Source organism: Lacerta agilis, chromosome 4 (genome assembly GCF_009819535.1).
Source record: "Lacerta agilis isolate rLacAgi1 chromosome 4, rLacAgi1.pri, whole genome shotgun sequence".
Lineage (NCBI taxonomy): Eukaryota > Metazoa > Chordata > Lepidosauria > Squamata > Lacertidae > Lacerta > Lacerta agilis.
Window position 1 is genome coordinate 39,636,105 of NC_046315.1, and position 27,615 is coordinate 39,663,719.

A 27,615-nucleotide genomic window follows, 5' to 3' on the forward strand; every position below is an offset into this window, starting at 1 on the left:
TTCACAGATCAGCAGTGACAGCAAACCTCCTTTCCCAATACACAACCAGGAGTGCACTTTAAGGCTCCCAAATGTGCATTAGCAGCTGCATCTCTACCTGCCCCACACCTGAAATTAGTCTGCAGGCTGGAGGTTCCCCACCTGATTTACAGTAAGATAATGCATTTATCCAATTGCAAATACAGATGTGAAATTGAGGCTGAAAAGGGAGCATAGCACAACTTCATTTAGGCAGATAATCAGGCTGCGAGACTTTTAAACAAACCACATGAAGAGCTGACAGATTTACTCCTTTTCAAGCCTGATCTGTGCAGTACACAGGACTCCCTCACCCACCTTGACTTCCCACCTGCACCCTGTCACATATAAATGCACCCACTTCTCATGTATGCTAGCCAATGTGCACATAAAGCCCAGTACAAGCGGCTTGCACTTCACCCGGGTACAGTATTCGATTTCTGGTTTGCGAAACCAGGAAGAGAAGAAGAAGAAGAAGAGTTTGGATTTGATATCCCGCTTTTCACTACCCGAAAGAGTCTCAAAGCGGCTAACATTCTCCTTTCCCTTCCTCCCCCACAACAAACACTCTGTGAGGTGAGTGGGGCTGAGAGACTTCAGAGAAGTGTGACTAGCCCAAGGTCACCCAGCAGCTGCATGTGGAGGAGTGGAGACACGAACCCGGTTCCCCAGATAACGAGTCTACCGCTCTTAACCACTACACCACACTGGCTCTCAAAGGAAAGCTATGCACTCAAGGCCCCCCCCCCCCCTGCTGCCTTCACCCTGTATAAATCGGGCCTTTGTGCAAACCAACCTTTACTTAATGATTACCCAGGGACACCTTGAATAAAATCTCCAAATAAATTGCACGACAACACATTTTCTTTTCAGATAGGAGCAGATGCATTAAAAAAACAGCAAGAAAGCGGCATAAACAGGAGTCAAAAACAACCGGCAGATAATCGTGTAGGACCTTAAAACACCTACAGAAATCTGGTAGTCCCAAATATCACGCGTGCGTGCGGTTTTGACGGGACTCGACGAGGCTGCTACCCGTCTAGATTTGCAGAGTCCCCTTTGTTAACCGGAACCCTAGTTGCTGGAGAAGCCCGCCGGGTGCCATCCCTTAAGGCGCCTCCAGCGACCCACCCAGACACTCCCGAGCAGCACCCCCAGCTGAAAAGCGTAGCCAAGGGGGGTGGGACAGGGAGGGGCAGCTGCCCCACCCCTAAACCCATAAAAATACACGGCTAACTGAGGTTTTGCTCCCCCGCAACAAAAATCCTGCCTACGCCCCTGCGTCGCCCTTCTCTCAACCTTCGCACGCCTCGCCTCTTCCCCGCCCGCTTCTTCAGCTCCCTCCTCCAGATCCCCCAAAGCCTCGCCTCTATGGGACTCGCGCTAGATTAATACCGAAAATGCAGGTTTTGTGAGCGGCTCTACTTTCCTATCTCTATGCCCCCCTCTTGACCCTCCCAGCTATAAACATGTATATACATATACATATACATATACATATACATATACATATACATATACATAGACCCTAGTTTTCCTTTAAAAAAAAACCACAACCTTTTCTGTAATATTTGCTACTGGGCAGAAGCGTGTTCCGCTTTTCCGAAGGCAGCAGCAGCAGCATGGGCAGTTCAAGCCTTCCCCCAGCAGGTTAGATCTAATTTCGTTTTATTTCATTTCAGGTGGTTGGGGAAGCCACCTAAAGAAACCGGGAAGTTCCATCTCCAGAAAAGGCAATGAGCTATTCTTCTCTTTGCCTATCTCTATCTCCTATGGCTCTCCGTGGCCCCGCCTCCCCGACCGTGGCGCCCGGTAATGAGGCAGCAGAAAGGGGGCGGGGCCAAGCCGAGCCGCTCTGAGCTGACGCTCGCGAGCCCGACTCTGAGTACGGGGAGAAGTGGCCGTTGGGAATTGGGGAAGGGGAGGGGTTGAGTGTGTGTGACAGAGACGCATCTCTCCCCCTCGGGAGGGTTTTCTCTCCACTATGAGCTTCCTGATTGATTCCAGCATCATGGTCGTGTCTCAGGTAACGAGGCCCCCGCTCCTTCCCTCTTTCTCTCCCCCCCCCCCCGCAGCCACAGCTATGTTACCCCCCCCCCCGGAATAAGGTCCTCGTCCCTCTTAAACTAGGCAGAACGAGGCAATAGGAAGGTGGACGGCACCACTTCCGGCAGCAGGTGGAGGAGGATGGACTGTACCATTTTTGAAAGTGGGTGAGGAGAGGGAGAGACCCACATTTTCCAGTGCTTCAGTATGCTAAAAAAGGAAAAGAGAGACAAACCCGGTGGCACAGAAAGGATTGGGCTGGGCTGGAAATTCTCTGCTTGCAGAGTTTCCTCTTTCCAGGTTTTTCACCTGCAGGAACTTCCAGGAGCAATGACATTTACCTGTACTCTGAAGTGGTGCACCTGTTCTGCCAGCTCATTGTGCAGCATCAGTAGACTAGGCCTCTGCCAGTTGTGCCAAAATAGAGTGGGAAGTGGGCTAGGGCCCTCCCACCTTATAATGTGGCAAGCTCTCTCTCTCTCTGTCTCTCCCTCCCTGTGAGCTGCAGTCTTTCAACTTGTTTCCCATGTTTCTTGGAGGGTTGGGGATGCTGCACTTCAGAAGTGGCTTATGGTGTCCATTTTTATCCATGGCTCTTCAGATTGCTTGTGGGGTTCTCGGCATACTGTGTTTGTGGGATTATTATTAATAAAACTGCCTACTTGCTTGTTACACCAAAAGGAGTCTAAGTGAGTTGCAACTTAAAAACATAAGAAAAAGTAAAACCACATTGTAACCTACCCATTTACACAAAAAACACATGTGGGTCATGAACACAGGAAATTCCTTTGTAAGGATGACCATGTTTAGATTCCGTATCTTGGGTGCCCTGATGTGTTAGGGTGGATTACAGTACTTTAAAATAAACATTTACAAATAGTTCAAAACTCAAGTACTTATGGCTACACTTTTGTTAGTTTTTCAAGGATGTTGAAACATAGACGTTTATCATCAGCATCTTCTTAAGTTGTGTGCTGGACTTTGAAACTGCTGCTATGCTTTAGTTTTGGAATTGGATAATATATGTATTTTAAAAATTGTTTTATTGTGTTATGCAAGCCACCTTGGAAGAGATTTGTCTTGAAAGGTGACATATAAATGTGTGAAACAAATACAATAGGATTGCATTGACAGTGTTCTAATGACACATACTTCCAGAAGTTCAAAACCTTGCATAAAAAGTATATTGACTCCCACTCTCTTCTGTTTTTAATGTGCCAGAACAAATAGATGAAGTATTGCTGCTATCTTCTCATGTGGCACGGCTTCAGTGTTTGAAACTCCCATTGTTCAAGGTGCATTTTGCAACAGGGAATTTCATTAGCATGAGCAATTTCTGATCTCGGAGCAGTACTGTACCTGAGATTTCAGATTAAAACTGCAGAGTGGAAGGAAAGGAGAACCTTTTTCTGCCTCCTCAAATCCAGCTACACTCTGAAGACTGGAGAAGAGACCCTCTTAAGAATATTATGGGGGTGGGCAGGGGAAGGACTCTAGACCATGTGAAAAATGAACATAATATTTTATCTGCAGTTCATTTTCAGCTTTGTATTCTTGTTATAAAAAAGTGCACCTAGACATTCTGTTATTGCACCCATAACCTAGGTTTAAGGTTCTATTTAGCTCCTAGTTTTCATATCTCAGTTTCTAACACTGCATGGCTTCATATTTTAGAAACCTCTTTTTTGTCAATACAGTGGTGCCCCGCTAGACGAAAATAATTCGCCCCGCGAAAATTTTCGTCTAGCGGGGTTTTCGTCTTGCGGAGCGGCAATGGGAGCCGCGCTCCGCAAAACGAAAAAAAAAAAAGACGAAATTTTTTCGTCTTGCGAGGCAGCCCCATAGACTTTTTCGTCTAGCAGGGCAGCCTCCCGCTAGACGAATGCTTTCGTCTAGCGAGTTTTTCGTCTAGCGAAGCATTCGTCTAGCGGGGTACCACTGTACTGTTTATTTGTTCTAGGAAGAAAAATCCCAATGTAGTTACATCATAGTTAAAAACAACTTTTATTTTAGTGTATCAAGTGTCTTACTTTGAAAGCAGAAATATACTTGCATGTACTAAGAAATTTTAAGATTTCAGAATTTTGAAACTGCAAAACTTGAAACCGTTAACTGCCCTACTATCCCTCTGCAGGTTCTATTCTTTGGATTTGGATGGCTGTTCTTCATGCGTCGGCTCTTCAAAGATTATGAGGTAGGGACCATCAACTGTAACTTTATTGTGACCTGAAAGTGAAGCTGCCAATATGGGAAGATATAAAGTTGAGTTCAAATAATTTAGGAAACAATCTTGAAGCAGATGTCAGTGGATCTGCAGGATCCTAAGCATCCTTATTCTCCTGAAATGTCCCCAAACTGGCTGCAAAATTCTGCCAGCCCTGGATTTATTCTCTCCTATAGTGGTCAATGAGGGAAACCTTACAGAAACTGACAATGACAGGAAAAATAAGAAAAAAGACTGTTTCTCCACCTTCTGCCCTGGCTAGCAGTTTCTCTGTTGGGAATCTCACTCCCTCAGATTGTTATGCCATCTTATACCTGCTTACCTGAGAAGAAGCCCTCTTGAACTCAGGGGCTTTCTTAGGAAGCCACCTTATACCAAGTTGGAGCAGTCGTCCATCCAGCTCAGTATCGTCTTCACTGACTTGCAGCAGCTCTCCAGGATTTCAGTCAGGGAGTTGTTCCCAGCCCTACTTGGAGAGGCTGGGGATTGAAAGTAGATGTTCCTTATTCAAAGCAGATGATCTACACCGAGCTATGGTCCATGCTTACTTCTGAGTAGGTTTGCATATTGGCTAGCTCCCTAGGGGAACCTTTGACCATCCAGGTGTTAACAAATGACAACTCCCATCAACCTCAGCAGCCCTGGACAGTGGCTAGGGTAGATGGGAGTTGTAGTTCAGCAAGAACTGGAGGGCCAAAGGCTCTGTACACCTGCTCTACTAAGGCCATAAACCTAAGCACATTCACTTGAGTGCAGACCTCATTGAGACCTAGTTGTGAGTAGTTAGGCATTGGACTGGACTTTAGGACTCCTTACTGTTATGTTTGATCAGTTGTCATAAAACAGTTTAGAGTTAATTTGCTTACAATTTTAAAAAGGTTTTCTGCGTTTAATCAGATGTCAGAGAAAAGAGTTACAGGAAGCGAAATAATTATCTGTTAACCTATCAATAAAGGCTTATTTGAGAACTTGGGTATAGGTCCCATTGTATGTTTAAATTTTAAAGCACTGACATATTCTTACCACTCAGAAATGAATGTCAAATACTTTGCTTGTGGAAGTGACTTCTGTTTCTGCTATACTGGCTTTATTACAGGTGCGGCAGTATGTTGTACAGGTTGTCTTCTCTGTCACCTTTGCGTTTTCCTGCACCATGTTTGAACTTATCATTTTTGAGATACTAGGGGTCCTAAACAGCAGGTAAGCATAGCAGCTAATGTTAGAATGTTAGAAGGACTGTCACCTTAATGCCTTTGATGGGCTCATTTATTTGTTTCGTTCTGGTCCTGTCAAGCTATAAATGATTAAGAATGATTTTAAAAATTCCTCTGTGGTGATGATCTGGTAGTGAACAGCCCTTCTCTTATTTTTCAGCTCTCGGTATTTTCACTGGAAGTTGAACCTCTGTGTGATTTTGCTTGTCCTTGTATTCATGGTTCCCTTTTACATCGGCTACTTTGTTGTGAGCAACATCCGATTGTGTAAGTTTGCATGTACCTTGAAATGCTATAGTGGCCCAAGCGCTTTAGGTTGCCAGCCAAAGTAACACTTGTTATTCCAAATAGATAATGACCTTAATAATTTTTGACTTTGTTATTAATTTTAGTGCACAGACACAGACTGCTTTTTGCCTGTGTTGTCTGGCTAACATTCATGTATTTCTTCTGGAAACTGGGGGATCCATTTCCTATCCTCAGTCCAAAACATGGTGAGTGTCATATAAAATTTCAGTTCATTGTCTGCTGCTTATGAGCTCCCTGAAATGAATCACTGTGTGTAGCGTACAGTATCTGTACATAGCATACCTGACTATTTATGCTTGATCTGTGCTGACAAAAGGGACCCTCATGTTTAATGGTATTGTGGGGAAAAGTCAGGATATCTGAATTAATGAGTGGTTTTTGTTGACACTTGATAGATCAGATACTCATACCACACACTCCAGTGCATATTTACTCATAGGTTTCTTTCTTAGACTGCAGTTCTAACTATGTTTACTCCAAAGTAAGACCTGTTGAATTCAGTGGGGCTTACTTCCAGGTAAGTGGGGTTAGGACTGCAGCCTTGGATGCTTTCTTATGTCACCTGGATCTTTATTAGCCCTCTAAAGTTGCAACAGACATCTGCAATCACATGTTCGTTTTGTAAAAATAGTAAGTCTCGAGGAAATCCTGACCTATAAAATTTATTATTTCTAGAAAGAATTTTTCAGCACATGGTGTTTCCTTCAGAAATTGAGTATTCCTGTATTCCTTTGCTTATTGCAAGGGGTGTATGAGATGGCACATTTTTTTCTAGTATTCTTACAGAAGAGTACTCACATGTCTTTGAAATTATGCCAGTAGGTGCTAAATAACTGAAGTTATGCTAGGAATTTTAGAACAAAATGATTTGTGCAAATGTAACTATAGTGCTTTTCTGTATTCTTGAGAACATAATGACAGAATTAACTTAATATTTTATTTTCTGTTAGGAATTCTATCCATAGAACAACTCATCAGTCGAGTGGGAGTGATTGGGGTGACCCTCATGGCTCTACTTTCGGGGTTTGGTGCCGTCAATTGCCCATACACTTATATGTCTTATTTTCTCAGGTAAATGGTGTTTGCTGATTTTTGTTTCCTTCAGCACCAAGTTTTCAGAAATGCCTCCTCAGAGTTGGTAGTTCCACCCCCATTCCCACTGTAGGATGCTGATTCTAGCATTATATGTGCAGTCTTATTATTGGCCCTGTCTAGAATATGAATCTTTGTTCCTCGCTGTGCTCCACTGGAACTGGGTTAAGAGGGGTGGCTTAGAATTGGGGAAGCTTTGGGTTGGCCATTACTGTTACTGGAAGTCAGAACCATATCAATAGGTTTGTATGGGTGTCTGTTACAGGAACGTGACAGATGCAGACATTCTAGCTCTGGAGCGTCGTCTCCTCCAAACCATGGACATGATCATCAGCAAGAAGAAAAGGTGAGACCAACTACAGCAGGAAATCCTTTTACTTCTTTTGAAGTAACTTCATCACAGAAACTTGCCAGGGGATGGATGATTTCTGTTGTTTAGAGGATCAGAGAATAAAAGCCTGACATCAATACCAGGAAAGATTCTAGAGCAGATCATTAAGCAAACGGTCTGTGAGCACCTAGAAAGGAACGCTGTGATCACTAAAAGTCAGCATGGGTTTCTGAAAAATAAGTCATGTCAGACCAATCTGATCTCATTTTTTGACAGAATTACAAGCCTGGTAGATGAAGGGAATGCTGTGGGTGTAGCCTATCTTGATTTCAGCAAGGCCTTTGACAAGGTGCCCCATGATATTCTCGTAAAGAAGCTGGTAAAATGCGGACTAGACAATGCTACCATTCAGTGGATTTGTAACTGGCTGACTGACTGAACCCAAAGGGTACTCATTAATGGCTCCTCTTCATCCTGGAGAGAAGTGACTAGTGGGGTGCCACAGGGTTCTGTCTTGGGCCCAGTCTTATTCAACATCTTCATCAATGACTTGGATGATGGGCTTGAGGGTATCCTGATCAAGTTTGCAGATGACACCAAATTAGGAGGGGTGGCTAATACCCCAGAGGACAGGATCACACTTCAAAATGACCTTAACAGACTAGAGAACTGGGCCAAAGCAAACAAGATGAATTTTAACAGGGAGAAATGTAAAGTACTACACTTGGGCAAAAAAAATGAAAGACACAAATACAGGATGGGTGACACCTGGCTTGAGAGCAGTACATGTGAAAAGGATCTAGGAGTCTTGGTAGACCATAAACTTGACATGAGTCAACAGTGTGATGCAGCAGCTAAAAAAGCCAATGCAATTCTGGGCTGCATCAATAGGAGTATAGCATCTAGATCAAGGGAAGTAATAGTACCACTATATTCTGCTCTGGTCAGACCTCACCTGGAATACTGTGTACAGTTCTGGGCACCACAGTTCAAGAAGGATACTGACAAGCTGGAACATGTCCAGAGGAGGGCAACCAAAATGGTCAAAGGCCTGGAAACGATGCCTTATGAGGAACGGCTTAGGGAGCTGGGTATGTTTAGCCTGGAGAAGAGAAGGTTAAGGGGTGATCTGATAGCCATGTTCAAATATATCAAAGGATGTCATATAGAGGAGGGCGAAAGGTTGTTTTCTGCTGCTCCAGAGAAGCGGACACGGGGCAATGGATTCAAACTACAAGAAAGAACATTCCACCTAAACATTAGGAAGAACTTCCTGACAGTAAGAGCTGTTCGACAGTGGAATTTGCTGCCAAGGAGTGTGGTGGAGTCTCCTTCTTTGGAGGTCTTTAAGCAGAGGCTTGACAGCCATCTGTCAGGCATGCTTTGATGGTGTTTCCTGCTTGGCAGGGGGTTGGACTGGATGGCCCTTGTGGTCTCTTCCAACTCTATGATTCTATGAAAAGAGCTAAAATAGTTACAAAACTGATGAACTGGATGGAATGGTCTTGGATAAGCTTTCGTATGCATGCACACTTCTTAGTTGGTCTCTAAGGTGCTACTGGAAGGATTTTTTTATTTTTATTTTGTTTTGACTATGGAGACCAACACGGCTACCTACCTGTAACTGGATGGAATGAGTTTGTTTAAAATATTCTTATACTAGCTTTTTATTTTTTTTTTAAAAAAAATCACGAGGTGGTTAACAAAAATACAACTTATTAAAATTGTGATAAAGCAAAAATATAAGAGGTCTACAAAAATAAAAACCAATATAAAACAACCCATAGCAGATATTACAAGGTCACAGGAGGTAGATATTGAAGGCCTGCAAAGGCCTGGGAGGAAAAGTTAGTTTTAAGCAGTCGCAGAATGAACATCATTGGTCGCTGCTTACCTTTTACAAGAGAGGTGATGATTCCACAAGCAGGTTCCTCTCCTGACAAAGGTCTTCCATTGTGGCTAATTTGGTCCCCAAACCATGCTGAAATGACTCATATCAGTTTCTTCCAAGAGTGCCTTGAGCTGAGCTGCTACCACCCTTGTGTTGTGCCATTAGATGTGAATTAGATGCCACAGGAAGGGGAGTCAATTGAAGTGGCCTCCATGTTGTACCTGTTTCATATGCTCCATGAGGCACCCAAGTTTTGATTTTCATGGGTAGAACTGCCAACTACATAAATAATACTGATCATGTTTTCAATAAAGAAGTTTCCATGTTATATTATGATGAATTGTTTCAGGATGATAAGAGCTACCTTGAAAGGGTTAGCACTGATAGATAGCATATAAATGATGGCATAAGTAAAATAAAAGTAAACTTTGTGAATTAATGCTGTTACTTTGTATTATCTTTATTACCTAGGAGCAAAATAAAATAAATTCTTTTATCAGTAGTACCTAATTGTGGAGGCCTCCTGAGACTCACCTAATGACATGGAAGACAGCTACTGATATTGCTTAGGAAATGCATGATTACCACTTTCCTGAATTGTGTTAATATACACTTTTCCAAAAGTTCGTCTGTTACATTGACAGCAGCGTTTTGAATTCCAGATTTTGAAAAATCTAAACTTTGAAATTTGATGATTTGCTTTTGGTTCTAGTTTGTATCTCTCTTTTTTAGCACTTGACTTTTCCTCCCAATCAGGATAGCGATGGTTCACAGAAACATGTTCCAGAGAGGGGAAGTTAACAACAAGCCCACTGGTTTCTGGGGGATGATAAAAAGTGTGGCATCATCTTCACCAGGCAGCGAAAGTATCCTTTATTTACTTAGTTCTACTTTGGGGAATGGGAAAGGGGGAAACCATAATGGAGCTGAGTTAAGATAAAAGGAAAAGGGGGAAATGTAAGGATCCCGTTTACTATTGTGCAGATTACAGACTATGCAGAATCCCTTATCTTCCACTCCTTGAGATTAGCATACCTCAGAGAGAACAACTCTTCACTCAAGCCTGCAAGTGCTAAGCACCGGGGCCTGACCTAGTGGGGGCACTTATGCTCATGCCCACTTCTACATAAGTGAGAAATTATCATAGATGGTGGCTGATGGGAGATAAGGAACTGGGCATGGATTTAGTTATGTAGCCTCGATATATCAGTGCCATGCATTGTTATCTTCCCTTCTGTCTGCCTCCTTGCCTGACTGCAATGACAGTTGTGCTTTTTCCTGTCTGCTGGATATACCCAGTGACATGAGACAGAAAATGCACAGCAACATGATTTTCAGGGGACCGATAAGCTGACCTGGAAGCATGTAGTTCTGGCATTAGTACTGCTATATGTATATTTTAGTATACAACGTGCATCATCAGTTGTAATCCTGCAGGTGGCAGCAGTGTACAGTTTCAGTTTTGTAGCCCAGTAGTTAGAAAGTTAAGGACCTGCCATTTAAGAAAATGTCAAGGCTTTTTTTTTTCATGCGATGGCTCAGGAATGAATAGGAACATTGAAATATGTATTGTTTTTGGATGGTATTATACATGGTTTTGTCCTTGACAACTGTTATTTACCAGATCTGGCAGTTATCCAGCAGGAGGTAGATGCTTTGGAGGAGCTGAGTCAGCAGCTTTTCTTGGAAACGGCTGACCTGCATGCTACCAAGGTGCAGGCAAAGAGGGACTGTTCTCATGCCTGATGGGTGGGTGAAAGGGATTGCTGGGCAGGAGAAAGGGAGGGGAAAGACTTTAGAAATCTACCAGCAAGTGAACACGATACAAGAGATGTAGCTTTATGACACTCTGATAAATAGCCATTAGCCTTCTCTGGGATCATTTCCACCAGAGTAAATCACAATTTTATGTTGCATTTGGTTATCCTCTAGATATATTTTTTTGTTCATATTATTGCTGTTTGCACTTCTTGATCACTTTTGAAAAATTCTAACTCAAAGTGACTTTTAAAAAGCAACATAAAACTAAAGCAGAGTAAAAGCTAAAAACACATTTATAACACATCCCACCTACTTTAGTAGATAATTCTGCAGATAATTCAAGGCCCATGGCTTAGTGGAAGAGACAAAGTTTTGCTGGGTGCCTAAAAGTAGATAGTGATCACTGCAGGTGTGCTTCCCTTTATTAATCAAGGCTTCATCAAGTGACCAGTATGTGTGCCTTATTGAAACTTATTGAAAGGGAGAGCATGCATGCTGTTGTGACATTAAGGGCATTCCTGGAAGCTTGGAGATCTGGGTTTATTCTGTTGTGTCACTTGAATTTATACACTCCAAGGCCTGTGCAAATGTGGCTCTGGCAGCACTTCACTGATTCTTCATCTGTAAAGGGGCCTGCTTGCTTTATCTCTGTCACATGATCTGTATGAGATGGAAATTGTTTTATTTCATGATAGGAAACCCATGAGATATGATGTGCTGGCTTTAGAATGCATCTGGATGCCTCCTGAACCTGAACATTTTCTTCTTTGCAGGAGAGGATAGAATACTCTAAAACATTCCAAGGGAAATACTTTAACTTTCTGGGCTACTTTTTCTCAATCTACTGTGTCTGGAAAATTTTTATGGTATGTATCTGTGCCATTGGAATGGCAGTTTATATTTTGCAAAGGCTGTGCTTCGAAGGAGAGATTTCTGCATCTTGTAATCTTAATATGTAAATATTATTCAGCAACTAGAGTTTGGGCAGTTTTAAAAATTGACCTCTCGTTGAATTTCAATAAGACTGATTTTAAGGCCAGAGTGGGATGTCCATCTTATAACTACATAGTATCACTGGGCAGTATTGCCTCTCTCTCTGTGTGTGTGTGTGCGTGCGTGTGCACACGCACCCATGCTTTGTAGCCTATTTACCATGCTGGGCAATTTTCGGTGAAAGCGGCAGTGTATGTGTGATGTTTTTAGTAAAGGTAGCTTAAGTAATATGATGCCTCTTTCTCTCTCATCATCAGGCAACAATCAATATTGTTTTTGACAGAGTTGGAAAGACGGACCCAGTCACACGAGGAATTGAGATAACTGTGAACTATTTGGGGATCCAGTTTGATGTGAGGAGTTTTAAAATCCACCTTCTTTCTTCAATGTTCCTTTATTCTTATTTCATTCTACTCTGTTCAGCTGGTTATTAATTCAGTGTGCTAACTACTTCTAAAAATCTCTATAGGTACTGAAGTGAGTAATTCTAAAACTTCAGAAAATTCATATGTATTAATGGGTTTTCAATAGAACTATGCATCTTTAAAATTTAAGTTCCAGTCTTCTGTTTGCCCAGAAGATGGCAGCACTCCTATCTTAGGTACTAGAAAATGCATTGGCCTAGATTAAACACCTATATACCTGTAGTCACTCTAAAAAGAAGTCTGAATCCAGTGTTGTGTACACAAAGCTGGCAAGACCTCTCGGTTTATCCGCTATAGGTTTATATGAAAATATTCTTGCTTGAACTTCTCCAGAGGACACTGAATGCATAAACAGTATCTGAAAATAAGTAGCCTACTAAATCCATACTCTGTATATATGAGCATCTCTGTGAGTTTAACTGTTTTGTTTCTGTGTTATTGCAGGTAAAATTCTGGTCTCAGCATATTTCCTTTATCCTTGTTGGAATAATTATTGTCACCTCTATCAGGGGTTTATTGATTACACTCACAAAGGTAGGTCTGTGCATATTCTTATTTTATATAATGAGTATAAGCAGAAGAGTGTGAGTTCATCAGAACTTAGCTCTTAATAATTTTGGGGCAGAACCACACAACACTCGCAGCACACGCAAACACTAAAAACAGCACCACAAGGTTGGATCCCCTTCTTCCCTTTAGTAGCATGTAGTTCCACCAACCTCATGACTTGTGTTGTCATGCTGAGCAACTCTCCCATCCTGAGCCACATTCTTCGCTGGTGAGGGTAAGAGAATGTTCCCAGTGTGTCTTTAACATGGGTATATAAGTGACTGTTGGAATTGGAACTGCTTCTCTTGGATAGCTAAGGAGTTGTATGGACCATTTTGATGGTTAGAAAGCCATGACATTATACAACAGAATAGCCATTTCTACTGTCCCTTGAAATTTAATTAGAATGTTGTACTTAGAACAACATATTGGATTATATATCTATATGTAGATGGTTTTCTGTGTTTTGTCTTCCAGTTTTTCTATGCTATCTCAAGTAGCAAGTCTTCTAATGTCATTGTTCTGTTATTGGCACAAATAATGGTGAGTGTTTTAGCTTCAAATGGTGAAAAGCTAATTCTTGCCCTCTTAGCTATGTAAGCAGCTGGAAATGGGGATGCTTGATGTTTCCTTTCTCTCTCCTGCAGGGGATGTATTTTGTGTCTTCAGTGCTTCTGATTCGAATGAGCATGCCTCCAGAGTATCGCACCATCATTACGGAAGTTCTAGGAGAATTACAGTTTAACTTCTACCACCGCTGGTTTGATGTTATATTTCTGGTCAGTGCTCTCTCCAGCATCCTCTTCCTCTACCTGGCGCATAAGCAGGCTCCTGAAAAGCACATGGCACTCTGAATCCATCTTGGTTCTGCATTGTGTGATGGACGAAAGCAAAGTATTTGGCATATTGCCATCTTTTTTTGCGATGGATTATCAGTTCTTTGACAAGAACCAAATATATCAGTGTAGGCAAAAGGAGAGGCAAGAAATAGCCCCAAGAAACAACCCTTGTGCTATAAGCATGTCCTTGAGTGGAAATAAATCACAAGGAGTGAAAGGGCAGCTCTCTCAAAAGCAGCATGGGAAGAAACAATTCTGTGATGTTTAGTAAGTGATTGGCAAGATGTCTGCTTAAATGTCTTAATCTGGAAGTAGTGATTCTGGAACTGAACATCTAAATAAACCAGCTTTTATAACAATTCATAATATTTTTGTGATAACCCTACAGACTTTGGAAATGAGTTACTTCTCTGAAGATGGAATGAAGAGTGGTGAATTAACAAGGGTCTGGATATTTCAAAAGCAGCTCTGGGCAGTTTGTGACCAATCAGACTGAATGTTGCTTGCCAGGGTTTTGTTCCTACCCTGTCTAGCACTGGCATGTCACTGTATCATTAGTGGGTTGTGTAGCCCTCGTCAAAGAAGGTATATCTCAGCCCCTTTGCTGTTTCATTGGATCTTAGCTCAGTCCTTATCCATTTCCATTCCATATTGTAAGAAGAAATGATACCATGCAGAAATTTGATAGCAAATATTCCTATGTATATTACATATGATGTTTGTTTTCCTCCTTGTGGAACCCACTTTAACCTAACATATTGCTGATGAAACCTACCTCTTGAGTATCAGAGAAACCCTCCATATGGCTAGGAAGTGGATACTCAGGGCAGTGATAAGGCAGCTCAGTGAGACATGGATTAAAAATGGTCATGTTGTAGTTAGGTAGATTCAAAAGTTCTCTTCTAATATGCATGAACAGACTGAAGAAGGGGCAGAGGAAATGCCTGAAAGAAGCAATTAATAAAGGCCTGCAGCTCCACCCTGTCCCCCCCCCCCCCGAGCAAGAATGATCTATGAACTTTTTCTCTGCCACCCCTTCTGATGGGGAAACAGTTGCCAGACTTAGTACTGATTGATTTGACTACAGTATTGGGAAAGCAGCTTCTGGAAGAGAACAGGGAACCCTCCACCAATCAGACTGTGATTGGAAACTGAGCAGCAGCTTCTTCTTCTGCCTCCGTACAGCACATGACAGAGAGGGCCGTGGGCTGAAGAGAAAGGTGAAAGACCACCTGATGTAGCAAGGGGTCAGAATGCATGGATGAAGGTTTGGAATTGTAGAAGATTTGGGTGAGGGTTGCTAGAGGAGGTCAAGGGATCTACTATATGTGAGAAATAAAAAATGGATAGCAATGAAATAAAAACTGTAGCCATGTATCTTCATGTGTATACATTTTGTAGACTAAAGTTGGTTCACCTTTTCGTTAAGGCGCCTTGTTTGACCTCATCTGCTATCAGAAAGAGGCAAAAGTTGGACGAGAGTTCTGGTCAAATGGTAGGTTGCAGGAACAGAACCTTTCACATTCTGTGTATCAGATACGATGCAGACACAGATCAGACTACCGTGAAACAATTTATTTTAAAACTTAAAATGGAATTAATACTGTGAAAGCAACCAATGTAGATATGCCAGTGCATAACTGATACACTGCAGTGTTTTCAAAGTGTTCAAATGTTGGGCAACAAAGCCTAAAATTAGTTTGTACTAAAATGACTACACATTAATATTTGCTTTGGTTAATGGTTCAAATTATACGAGCAATAAATGTTAATAAGAATGATTATTGATTTAATTGGGATATAGTAAGTGTACATATGCATGGTAGGTATTCACTCACCATTTTCTGTTAGGACGCTTTGGCTGCAATCAACACAGCAACATTTTTAATGCATGCAGTCCTGGTCCACATGGAAAAACAAAAAGGAGGTAGGAATCCAGTAGAATCCCTTCCTCACCTGAAAGACATGTTATCTAGCAGCCCAATCCTATACATGTTTGTTTGTTCAATGGGCCTTTGTTTCAAGTAAGCATGCACAGGAGAGTAGCCAACATTTTCCGAGCAGTAATATTTGTAACTCTGCTTCAGACTACTATTCCCTTTTGGGCACTACCAAAGGAAGGTACTTGACCCCTGGCATTACAATTTGGTATCATCATCTTCAGAAGCAACTGAGAGTGAAGAGGAGGATGAGTTAGCCTAGAGAGAGAAAAAAACAGTAAACAAGTAAGAAACTCTCCCAGCAGCAGTCTGATCTATTCTAGAATATTGGCTCAGTTTGCACGAACAAGCAAATGTGCAAATTTCTGGCCTTGGGCAGGAAACCCAGAAAAAATGGGTTCAGATGTAACGCTCAGCCAAACCATAGCTTAGCTCTAAGGAGCGTAGCAGCAGCAGGGCTGGGGGAAGAGTGCTGAGGGCACAATTCCCACCCCACTCCCCCCAGGAACTAGCACATTTGCTTGTTCATGCTAAGCCATGGTTTGGCTTAAAGTTACGTGCAAACCAGGTCAGAAGAAACAGCAATAACTGAGCATTATTAGCAGTATAACCACAAGGCTTAGTCATTCTGTGATTTAAGCATAGTCTGAGCATAAGCCCAGCCATGTCACGTCCATAGTTGTTCAGGCCAAATCATAGGACCACTTATCTGCAACCTAGCCATATAAACTTGGAACTGAATACCAGTGATTTAATTTAGGTTTTTGTCCAAATAAGCAAACTTAGGACTGCAACCTTGAGCAGATCCCTTTCCTCAGGATAAGGTAACTCACCCTCTCTCGTGGTTCTGGCAATGGTCCATCTGGCTCTGGGGCTTGTATCTCTGTGTAAGCAGGAGGGTAATTACTGCTGTCTGGTGGATCTGCCATGGGGGCAGTGATGGGCATATTCTGGGCCTTGAAGTACTGATAAGCTGCTTCTCCACATACTACTAGTTTCAGCTTGTTTCCACCATCATGGATTCTTGCCACGACATCGTCATAATCTTCATTCTCCACATTTGCACCGTTGACTTCTATTAAGATGTCATCGATTTGCAGCCCTGCACTTTCTGCTGGGCCACCCTCCTTTACCTGAAATTATATCGTATTAAAAAGCCAGACATTTTATTGCTTGAGAGTGGGTGGGCAGAGTATGGTAAGGGGTAGTTCTGACCACTGATTTACTGCAGGCTAGGAAGCTTTGTACATTGTGAAGATACAATTCATGAAATGCAATAGTTAAAAATAGTGAGATGGTATTTCCTTCCCGGGTGTGTGTGTGTGTGTGTGTGTGTGTGTGTGTGTGTGTGTTGCCATTGCTTGCTGTGCTCACCAACCCCACCTACCTGCCAATACCTTCCTCCACACCTGGCCAACCCCTACTCCCTTTACACCTCACCCTCTCCTAGCTTACCCCCTCCCAGCTCACACCAACCTTCCTTTAAATATGACTACAGTGATTTTTAGCTGTGGGAGCTCTTCAGAGAGCACGTTGCCAAACCTCTCTCTGAAGCGCCACCCACCCTCTTTTAAGTACAGCTGTAGTGATGCTTCAGAGAGCGGTTTTTACTTTTGTTTATTTTCACATGCGGATTTAGAGCACGGGAGTTTGAAAACAAAATCAATGGTCACATTCTTAGCTAGCAGGTGGCACAAAAGAAGTGGTAGCACGGAAATGGATAAGGTCCCGAGAGAAGGTTTGACGTGAAGTTTAAAAAGGATGAGAAGAAGACATCGCGAGATTTGGAGGGAATTCAAGTGAATGTCAAATAATTGGCTGTCGATTTCTGGTGGCAATTCGTGAAACATCAAGATACTGTGCAATGCACAGGTTGGGGGTTTCATATGCTTGCAGCTGCTCACCATGGCATGAAAAACGGATAGAATGCCATCAATAAATCAGTAGGGGGTGGGTGGGAAATCGGGGCTTAACAGTACTGAGTAATTGAATGTGATCTAAACAGTTATGGAATAGAAGAAATAATACAAATTGTTTAGAACACTTTGATTCCTTGTATTCTTTATCAGAATTTGCATCATAAAAGAGAACTGGTGTTGATGTCTAACCTAAGCATGATGTAATATATGCACTAAATGGGTGACTTTTTTTGCTATAACTGTATATAAATTTAAATAGTTTTTAAAAACTTCTTTCATGGGCCCCCTTTCAACTCTTAATATTGTGCATGAGTCTTGTGGCCAGGCGGCAGCAAAAAGTAGGGTGGGGAATGTGCAAGCTTGGGGGCAAGGCTAGACTGGTTGATCAAGATGTCTGAAAGTGGTCCCTGCATTGTGAACCTCCAGAGCAGAAGGGTTGGGCAACTGCTACTCATATTTGGCATCGTGTTTATTTCACCAGCATATGGATTATTACCTCTTTGATGAACTGGCCAGGCAAACCTTTGATGGCGTTCAAACGGAAGCCAAAGCCACTGGGACCCTTTACCAGATAGCAGAGTCTGGGCTTGTGATTCTCTTTTGCCGTATGACATGTTGGCACTTCAGCCTCACATGGAGATTGCACCGGTGTTGCGTGATAGTAGAGGCATGGGGATATCTTAGCCTTAATAACCAAAAGAAAAAAAGCATTTATTGCAAAATACACATTGCTACCAAACATTGCGTGACGATAAAACCTCCCTCACATTTTGGGATATAATGAGCAATGTTTGCCACTAAATAATTGCAAATCTTTTGCTTCTGTCTTCTGTAATAGCAGATGACACATTCAGTCCCTCCCTTCCTCCGTTCCCTATATCCTATCAGTTTATAAGCACACTGCAGAGAACGATGCAGGAACTCGTGTGGGTGGAATAAACTGGGTCTGACATTTTGACCTTCCAACTGTTGAAGAATGAATGAGTGAACATTTTACTCTGCTTTGAGTCATGTCATTAAATACTTTATATCTATTCCCCTCCTCCAAAAAATAGCCTCCACCAATTTATAACATAAGCAAAGTAATAAAAATGCATCTATAACTACTTGGTGCCTATATGTTCAGCTGGCAATATTCCATGCATTCTTTAAAAATTGAAAGTTTGCATACAGAATTCTGCACCAGGAATAGAGGATCTGGTATATATTTGCTAATTTGGTGTGAGTCATTTTGCCACAAGGGAAGGGAAAATATAGCATTGTAGGAGGTTCCACGCCCTGCCAAGCCTTCTCAGCTCCCACCTGTGGCTTCTGAAGCTCCGCCAGACTTTCAGGCTAATCCTTCCAATCTAGAAACTTGCTTATAAAAACAATTAAAGTTGGCATTCTCTGCATATGTTACCAATTTCTATGCTTGCACTATGTAACTACAGCTAGCTGCAGCCGTCTGGTTACCCCCATCGTTTTGCACATCATGTGACTTCCAAGTTACTCGTGCTTGTGCACAACTGTGTCTGTTACCATTTTGTACATGGCATCAGTTTCGTCATCCACCACCAGCAGTGCAGTTTTTTCACCGGACTTCCTGATCTTCTCCACAACAGCCTCGTGGTCCAGTGCTTCAACTGACTCTCCATTGACAGCCACCAGGATGTCGCTGTCCTTGAGACCAACTTCGGCCGCAGGGCTGCCAGAATCAATGTCCTTAATTAAGTGACCTGTACACAAAAATAAGAAAGGCCTGATACTTGGTAAAGTGCCTTAGTGGGTTTTCGTTTAAGACCATACCTGTGGCTTAGGTCTTTTAATGTTGTTTGACTACCTCACAGAATGCTGCCTTCTCAAGAAGTGTGAGTTATACTAGCAGCCAAATGGCACTGCAGCATTTTCCAGGCGAAAGAGGGAAATTGATTAGGCTCCAGATTTCTCAGATCCAAATTCTGTTTGATTATGAACTCAGGAAAATCATTTTCTATTAAGAACATTAGATGATCCAGGCTGGATTAGACCAAATAAATAATGCTGTTCTCTATCCCCACCTGCCATTTGTAAAATGACAGCATAAAGCACATCTGTTCACACAGTCATATGGGGGGGGGTGTCTAGCAGTTATTTTTGTTGCTGCTGCTGAATTACCTTCTATTGAGTGAATGTGATTGTTTATATATTTATTAAATTTGTATACCACCCTTCATCTGTAGATCTCAGGGCAGTTAACAGCATAAAATTACAAGAGGAAAAACACAAAATACGTAATAAAAACAAGAAAACAACAACAACAAGCAAATAACCCCCCACTCCCTCCCTACGAGCACATTTAAAAGGATATAGGATGTTAGTCAGTCAAAGGCCTGGCTGAAGAAGAATGTTTTTGTCTGATATATAAAGGTGTATTTCACAAATGGAGAGCCGTGGCAGAAATGCGATTTTTAGAGGATTTTATAACTTTTGCACATACTCATCACACTTGTATGGGATAAGGTGTTTCATAAATGTAATAAGATAGATAGATAGATCATACCTTTACCATTCTGTTCCATTCTCAGATAGAATCCATAACCATTTTTTCCTTTTGCAAGCTCCAGCCTTCGGGGTTTGTGAGGTAATAATTTCAAACTTGCCATTTCTCTCCTCAGCTGCATGTTCTGCCTCTTGTAATACTGATCGGTTTCTTTATTTGACACCAGAAACACAAGTCGATTTCCAGACCTCCTCACCTGGGAACACAGACATACAATGCTGAGGTGGTACTTCAGCCATGTCAAACAGTGGGACAGGGCTGAGGAGCATTTTATATGCAAAGTGCTGATGTGGATGAGGTGACCTTGAAAATCCCTAGTCAGCACAAAACATCTTTTCTGATGGCATTTTCATAAGTAAGGCTTAAATTATTCTGAACTGCATTTATGAAGCCTACAGTGTGGAGTATATGTTCGATTGCTCTTCCACATTCAGACATGACCCACCTATTTATTCACTTTGGAACTGAGTACTTAACACTAATATATATTTTTCAGCGCTAAATCTACTACTTATGCAACTTGAGTGGAAGGTATGACGGCAGATAGAAAGACACCAGTCACTCAGCCCTGTGGGTGGGCTGGGCTGGGGAAACTATTAGAAATAAGTTTTAGCTGTTAAATACTTTAGATGCTATGCAATAAGCCTTGCCTAAAAGCCCTGTCCACACATTACTCACATGGAAGGCACAGGGGTATGGGTATAGGTAAAGTACCCCTGGACGGTTAAGTCCAGTCAAAGGCGACTATGGGGTTGCGGTTCTCAACTTGCTTTCAGGCCGAGGGAGCCACAGACAGCTTTCTGGGTCATGTGGTCAGCATGACTAAACCGCTACTGGCACAACAGGACACCGTGACAAGCCAGAGCACATGGAAATGCCGTTTACCTTCCCACCACAGCGGTATCTATTTATCTACATGCACTGGCGTGCTTTCGAACTGCTAGGTTGGCAGGAGCTGGGGCAGAGCAATGGGAGCTCACTCTGTCGTGGGGATTCAAACTGCTGACCTTCCAATCAGCAAGCCCAAGAGGCTCAGTGGTTTAGACCACGGCGCCACCTGCAGATGTGGGGGACCGTTTTTGCCACCTGTCAATCACCTGTCACGATTAATGAAACTCGGTGGTAGAGCATCTGCTTTGCATGCAGAAGGTCCCAGGTTCTATCTCTGGCATCTCCGGGTAGGACAGACCTGAAACCCTGAAGAGCAACTGCCAGTGAATATAGATAATTCCAAGTAATATGGAGCAACGGTTTGACTTTGGCAGCTTACGTTCCTATGCTTAAGCAGACAGATACATACTTTGATGAGTTAACACTGGGGAAATGGTTGCCTGCATTCATTCAGGACCACCATCTTAGATCTGTGGGGGGAAACCTAACCAAAGATTGAGGAACAGGGTGGAGACTGAGGTCTTGAGGTTTAGGCCTGGAGATACCTTCTCGACTACTTCCTCATGAGTGTCGTTTTCCACATTCTCTCCATTGATTTCGATCAGGCGGTCGTTGGGCTGCACTCCGGCTAATGCAGCTGGTCCTTGTGGGGACAAATCTATAATGAACAATCCCTTCTGACCTGGAATAGACAGAACCAGGACAGATCTAAAAAAACTCGCCATGTTCTATGTTACTCAGCAATGGCATAACAATAGGAGCCCTGTAGACTTGAGACGTTTTGTTCAAGGAACATATGAAATGGCAGTAGACATGTGATCCAACTGGAAATAACAATGTCTGCTTTCTATGCCCCAGGAATTCAAGAAGGAAGTCATTCACCCTCTGAAGCCCAACCTTTCTTTATGCCATGTTCAATACTGCCTTGGGGAGGATTATTATACTTGTTTATGTTGGTTGATGATTGCCACCAGCAAAAATAGTTGCTTATTAAATACTACCTGTTTTCCCATTGTTTATTAGCACCTGGCTTATGATTGTATTGCCAAATGTAAGTGCTTCCTTGTCTTTAAAGAAAAAAGTCTTTCTTGGGCAGTTACAAAATGTGCTAGTGACAGCCAGCATGAAACATGGTAAAAAAAATACCTAGATAGAGATCTTTCTTTATACCCTTGGATATAATTTTCGAGAGTTGCGACAAAAAGCAGATATACTGCATCCACATCAGTTCTCTTGCTGTTATTGTGGAAGACACTTCCATTGCCAAGTACTTTTCAGTCATATGATATATTATTATTATTTTATTATTATTGGTTGTTATTATCATCATCATTTCACATTACCGGAGATTTTCAGAAGGTAAAATTTAAATCTTTTGTTTTTCAAAAGCAGCTTATCTGCGTCACTTCATCAAATGTAGGCTTACCAAGCTAAATGTTGTCCAATCACAAAAAAGATTTGTATTCCTCACACCCAAAAACATAATTTTAAGACCCCTCACTGAAGAAATATTCCAAAATTAAATTTCACCCCCTAAAATGCTACACCCTGCTGCCCCACATCTCATTTCAATGGAAAACCATTCAGATGCTGTGTGATGTGTGAATCAGCTGTAGGGGAAAAACGTATGTGCTAGCCTGTCCCTGTAGCTGAAATGTTTACAACCAAAGCCTTTATATTTCCAGAAGGTTTGTGCTGTTCCTTCTGGCATTTCAGCAGAGCTTCAGATTAATTCAAATACCTTTTCATTTCATTTCCATGAGAACTCACAATCCAAATAACGGTCTTCAACAAAGGGTTTGGGAACATGTGCTTTAAATGAAAGCAACATAAAGGAATTGTAGTGAACTACCATGCCCGCCGCCACCTCCAGAATGCATACAATGCATATTATATAATGCTACATGTGCATTATCTATGCTTATTGTTCTCACCTTCCGTTGTCTTCAGAGAGAAGCCATAGCTGTTTTTTTCTTTCACCAGATAGCAGAGGCGGGGTTGTGTAACTGGGCCAGGTCCTCCATTTGTCACAACTGAAGGGTGTTCTGCTTGCTGCTGGGCTGGTAATGCTTGACCCAACTCTTCAAAATTGACCCCCTCCTTATGTGCATCTTCATAAGATTTTTCATCCAAAACAAGGAATACTACAGAGTCCACACTTTTCCTAACTAAATCAGCCACCTGTACGGGGCAGAATGAGAGTTTCAGTAGTAATCACAGGTACTAGTAAAATAGCTCACCTAGGTATTTCCTGTTGCCTTGTACAAGAGGAGACCTACTGACAAAAGAGACTGAAGGATACGTGCAATACATATTGGGGACAAAATACTGTAGTCACAATCAAGGAATCCCATAAAGTTACTTCTGGGTGCCCATGCTGGAGGGGGTGAGAAACAGAAAATGTTTGGTGCAGCAAATCTCTAATGATATATTACACTACTGATACAAATGGGTATAATAGTCAATTCCTCTCTAGGAAACTGTAGTGCTGTGAGTGGAGACCTGCAAGTTACATATGCCCAAAGGTTTCAGTCCTATGCACATGGGTTACCCAGGAGTAAATCTTATTAAATGTAATGGGACAAACATGCCACAGGGAGCAGTTCGGTCTGTATAAACTGCTTGCCAGTGAAGGCTGCTCTCAATATTAAAAGGCCCTGCTGCATGTTTTATGAAAAGAGAGGCTGCCTATGGCTAGAAGCATGGCCTTTTTAGTCATGGCCCTGGGGCTAAGTCCTGAGGGCCACAATCACCCTTGGCTAATCCCTCAGAGGCCACATGTCAACGTGGGTGTGACTAAAAGTTGGTGGAGCTATCCCGTACTCTCATATTCCCTCACACACACTTCCACATGCCTACATAGGCAGATACAGGTACACAGCTCCCCACCCTCCTGTTATCCACACAGATCAGCCAAGGAAGGGGATTTATCACCCCCTGCCCACTCAAATGATGAACCCAATGACTGTGTGACTTGCACTCCTATCAGGGCACTGAGTTCTGCCCATCCTGGCACTGTATCTACTTTTTTCTTTTCTTTTTGTTGCTGTCACCGAAACTGGTAGGATCTTAGGTGGGCAGAAAAATTGCTGGAGGGGCCAGATCAGGCCACCAACCTGCAGGTTAGCTACCCCTGGGCTAAGGAGTCATGTCCCTCATCGTAGCTAGCTCAGTCGGTTAGAGCATGGTGCTTATAATGCCAAGGTTTCAGGTTCGATACCCATATGGGCCACCTGCATTGCAGGGGGTTGGACTAGATGACCCTTGGGGGTCCCTTCCAACATTATGATTCTATGATTTAAAAATGCCTTTGGGAACTGCCAGACTTTTAACAGAGGAGACGGGCAATTGCTGAATAATATTATTGCTGCTGCACATGATCAAGGTGGTGGCGGTGATGGTTATTTTATCGGTTTAAATCAATGTAAGGTACCCTGAGCTTTTTGAAAAGGTCAAGATTTTAAATTAATGAGTCCGGGATCAGGCTGCATGATGTGCCAATATTTCCTGTTTGCCTGGCAGCAGAAAGGGCCCCCAAATGAAATTGTTCTATACCGTTCCATGATCTTCTTTGTCTACAAAAATCCCATTGACCCTCAGGACTCTGTCTCCATCCTTCAGGCCAGCCTTCTCAGCTGGACTCCCCTTTGCCACGTTCCGGATCAGGTGCCCTGTTTTATATTTCTCAAGGCGCAGACAGAATCCATAGTTCTCTGCCTCTTTTCTGGTCAGTTTGCATTCCCTGGGCCGAAGAGGAGACATCATTTCTGTCACAAGGGATAAAAAAATAAAATAAAAAATTACCCTGTTGGCAAAGATGTTCATGGAAGGAAAAGGAGCCTTGTTAAGGAAAACTAGTCCAGGGAAATGAGCCAAAGAAGGTGCTCATAAAAGGAACCAGGACAATTATAGAAATACAGAGACAATTCCAGGTGTTGATTTGTTTTGGGGGGGGGAGAGACAGAGAAGAAGATACTGATTAATCTGGATTATTTTTCTCTGAGAGACAAGTGCATAGCACTTTAGCAAAGTTTTTCTTTGAAAATACTATATAGACATCGCACATTACTAGAATAAAAGACACAAGCTACTCATTAATGATTTTTTTTTAAATTGTTTGTCATTCCCTCTCATTTGCACATAGCAACTCACACTTGGTTCAGGCCTCTTGTACAGCACAAACACATATTGACTGAATCACCAACTAGCCAAGGCTATCACAGGGTTGGTGAGGACCACAGCATCTCTTACAGTGACAGCCTAGTTCCTTCATTATTTGTGTGTCCAAGGGGCAGTGGGGCCATGCCACTGATCCTGCTTTCAATGCCATGTGGCATCTCTCAGCTCTATTCATCTCTCAGCTGTATTCCTGATGTCCACATGCTAGGCATGGATGTCTTTATGGGGGAAGCCTATGCATGTTGGCTTCCCCCCTGCAGATAACTATAGATAACATTCAGAAATTGGGGATAGTGTGCAGCTTATTCAGTGAAGCCAGCAGTGTGAGAAAACAAATATTAGGCATATGATGAAATATGGTGAAAGAAAGCATAGAATTCATAGGCAAGATTCCACAAATCTGGTCGCCAGAAGAAATGAATGGCAACCATCCCTCCATCCAGCATATAGCACAAAAAAAATCCCCTCTCTTTTAAAGGAATTCCTATACAGTAAATTGAAAAGGGCTTGAGGAAAGAGGCATTTGAACTGTTGTTTGGAAAAGGTAAGAAATAACAGGAGTCTCTCATGCATGCTGCTTGCAAGTTTATTTATAGTAAAATGCACATTCCTCCTTTCTAGGCAAAATGCCTACTTCAAGGCAGCTTATCGTGTTTTATCTTAACACATCGTAACTAAAGAAAATAAAATGGAATAAAAAATTAACCAGCAAGAATAAAAACAGCAGGGGGAAAACAACCATAGGAAAAATCAAATAAATACACATACTCAAACAACACATTTTTCAGTGGCCTCTTAAAAGCAGGCAATGAAGGGGCAGCCGGATGAAGCTCTTTGGGACAAATATTTCATAATCCAGATGCCACAGCGGAGAAGACTCTCTCTCTTTTTCTTATCGACTACGCTTCTATTAGAAGGAGTTGGGGGGACAGCCAGAAATGGAGCAATATTCTCATTGGGTTCATGTAGGAGATCTCAAGAGGACAGATGAGCTCTTATTCTATTTGAGGTAAGGATAAAACCTCTTTACAAAGCCCAGTGAAAGACTAAGTTCTCTGCCTGAGTCCTCCCACTGTGCTAGGGCAAGGGATAGGTGGTAACCACAATTGTTGGCTAATAAGCTACGGCAGGTTAAATTTTGCTGAACCTGTTCCCCACTCCAGAGGAGCAGGGCACTTTAGTAATGATGCTGCAGTTCCGGTGCTCTGTAATAATTGTGTACTTTGCTCACCCCTGCTTTGCTAGTAGTATACTATAATCTAGATGATGTAGTTAATATGTAAAGAGATTATGGTTAATGAGTGGAAGATTGAACTAAGACAGGAGATTGGACTAGGTGGCATTCTGGTTCCCTGCACGTATTATTCTTCTCATTCTAATTACCACTGAACAGCTGATTCCTGGCTCCCTATCATATTATTTAATAAAACAAATACTGTACCTGTGTGTGTGTGTGTGTGTGTGTGTGTGTGTGTGTGTATATATATATATATGCTCCAACCACAAACACTAGCAGTTCTAGCTAAATATAGCTATCATACTTACCAGCCCACTTGCTTGACAAGTACTATCTATAGGGTCTTCCTATGTTTTGTTGAATGTAAAGGTGGGAGCAAGATCACCCCATGGGTCCCACCTCTTCCCTCTACAAATGTTCATCATAACCTGTGCAAGAGCCCATGTGCGATCAGGAGCAAAATAGACAGGGCCCTATAATGCAAGCAAGCTCATTTACATGTGCGCTTAGGCTAGGGAGCCAGCAAGCATGATCCCACTCCCCTATGATCTATGCACAGTCAGCATAATGTGTGCTTATTCCTTATTTTCATAGATAATTTACAATGAAAGAAAAGGGGCACACACTTTTAATAAACACAGTGCAATCAAATTTGAGAAACTCAAAATAAATAAACAAATAAAATTTCAGCATGTGGAATCAGATGGATCCCTGTGACTCTTATCATTTGTGTATATATTACACACAAGTTTCTAGCTCTCAGAGTTATATGAAAGTGATAAGGCAGGAACCTTGACCCAAAATCCAGCAATCTTTTTTTTTTAAACCCACAACAAAATCTGAAGGAGAGGAGTCAGGGAAAAAACTTACCTGCTTGTGTAGTTTGCCCTCAGAATTTTCTTCTGCAGTCTCTCATGCTGCTGTACCAGTATGCACAGCTACATTTCAAATGAACAAAGGTTGATTTAAAAGATGATTTATTTAACAGGGCTTCTTTGCATTTCTTCGCCTTCTTGATAACCAATCTTTTCTCCACCCCCATACTTCTCAGCTGAGCAGCACTGGGCTTTCCTCAGAAACTTTGGATTCCTCCTTAGCAATGCATTACAGGTGTCAAGATTCTCACATGGACCGCAGCCAAGAGCAGACACACGTCTCACTCTGAATTAAAAGGACAGCCCAAGTCCGAATTAAAAGAGCCCTAATGGACAGCAGAGGCCTTGAAGTTGCACATCA

General features: G+C 42.2%; 2 protein-coding genes across 4 annotated transcripts; one reads left to right on the forward strand and one right to left on the reverse strand.

Annotated features, from left to right (window-relative positions):
* The first annotated feature begins 1,929 nt into the window (after positions 1-1,929).
* On the forward strand, positions 1,930-14,055 carry GPR89B (G protein-coupled receptor 89B). Of its 3 annotated transcripts, XM_033146815.1 has the most exons (14): positions 1,930-2,044; positions 4,199-4,258; positions 5,385-5,488; positions 5,663-5,769; positions 5,895-5,996; positions 6,762-6,882; positions 7,169-7,249; positions 9,882-9,991; positions 10,750-10,838; positions 11,660-11,752; positions 12,137-12,232; positions 12,749-12,838; positions 13,331-13,396; positions 13,501-14,055. In XM_033146815.1, the coding sequence occupies exons 1-14, from the start codon at positions 2,003-2,005 to the stop codon at positions 13,705-13,707; spliced, it is 1,368 nt and encodes a 455-aa protein (XP_033002706.1). In that variant the 5' UTR covers positions 1,930-2,002; the 3' UTR covers positions 13,708-14,055. The 3 variants fall into 3 exon arrangements, with proteins under 3 accessions (XP_033002706.1, XP_033002707.1, XP_033002708.1); XM_033146816.1 differs by lacking the exon at positions 11,660-11,752; XM_033146817.1 differs by lacking the exon at positions 1,930-2,044 and having other exon boundaries at positions 4,240-4,326.
* A 1,558-nt stretch (positions 14,056-15,613) lies between these two features.
* On the reverse strand, positions 15,614-27,421 carry PDZK1 (PDZ domain containing 1). The gene is made up of 9 exons (XM_033146814.1): positions 27,250-27,421; positions 24,519-24,730; positions 22,898-23,144; positions 21,509-21,645; positions 20,073-20,268; positions 19,073-19,269; positions 18,048-18,236; positions 16,466-16,765; positions 15,614-15,890 (listed from the first exon to the last, which is right to left on the reverse strand). The coding sequence occupies exons 2-9, from the start codon at positions 24,726-24,728 to the stop codon at positions 15,831-15,833; spliced, it is 1,536 nt and encodes a 511-aa protein (XP_033002705.1). The 5' UTR covers positions 24,729-24,730; positions 27,250-27,421; the 3' UTR covers positions 15,614-15,830.
* Positions 27,422-27,615: the final 194 nt, after the last annotated feature.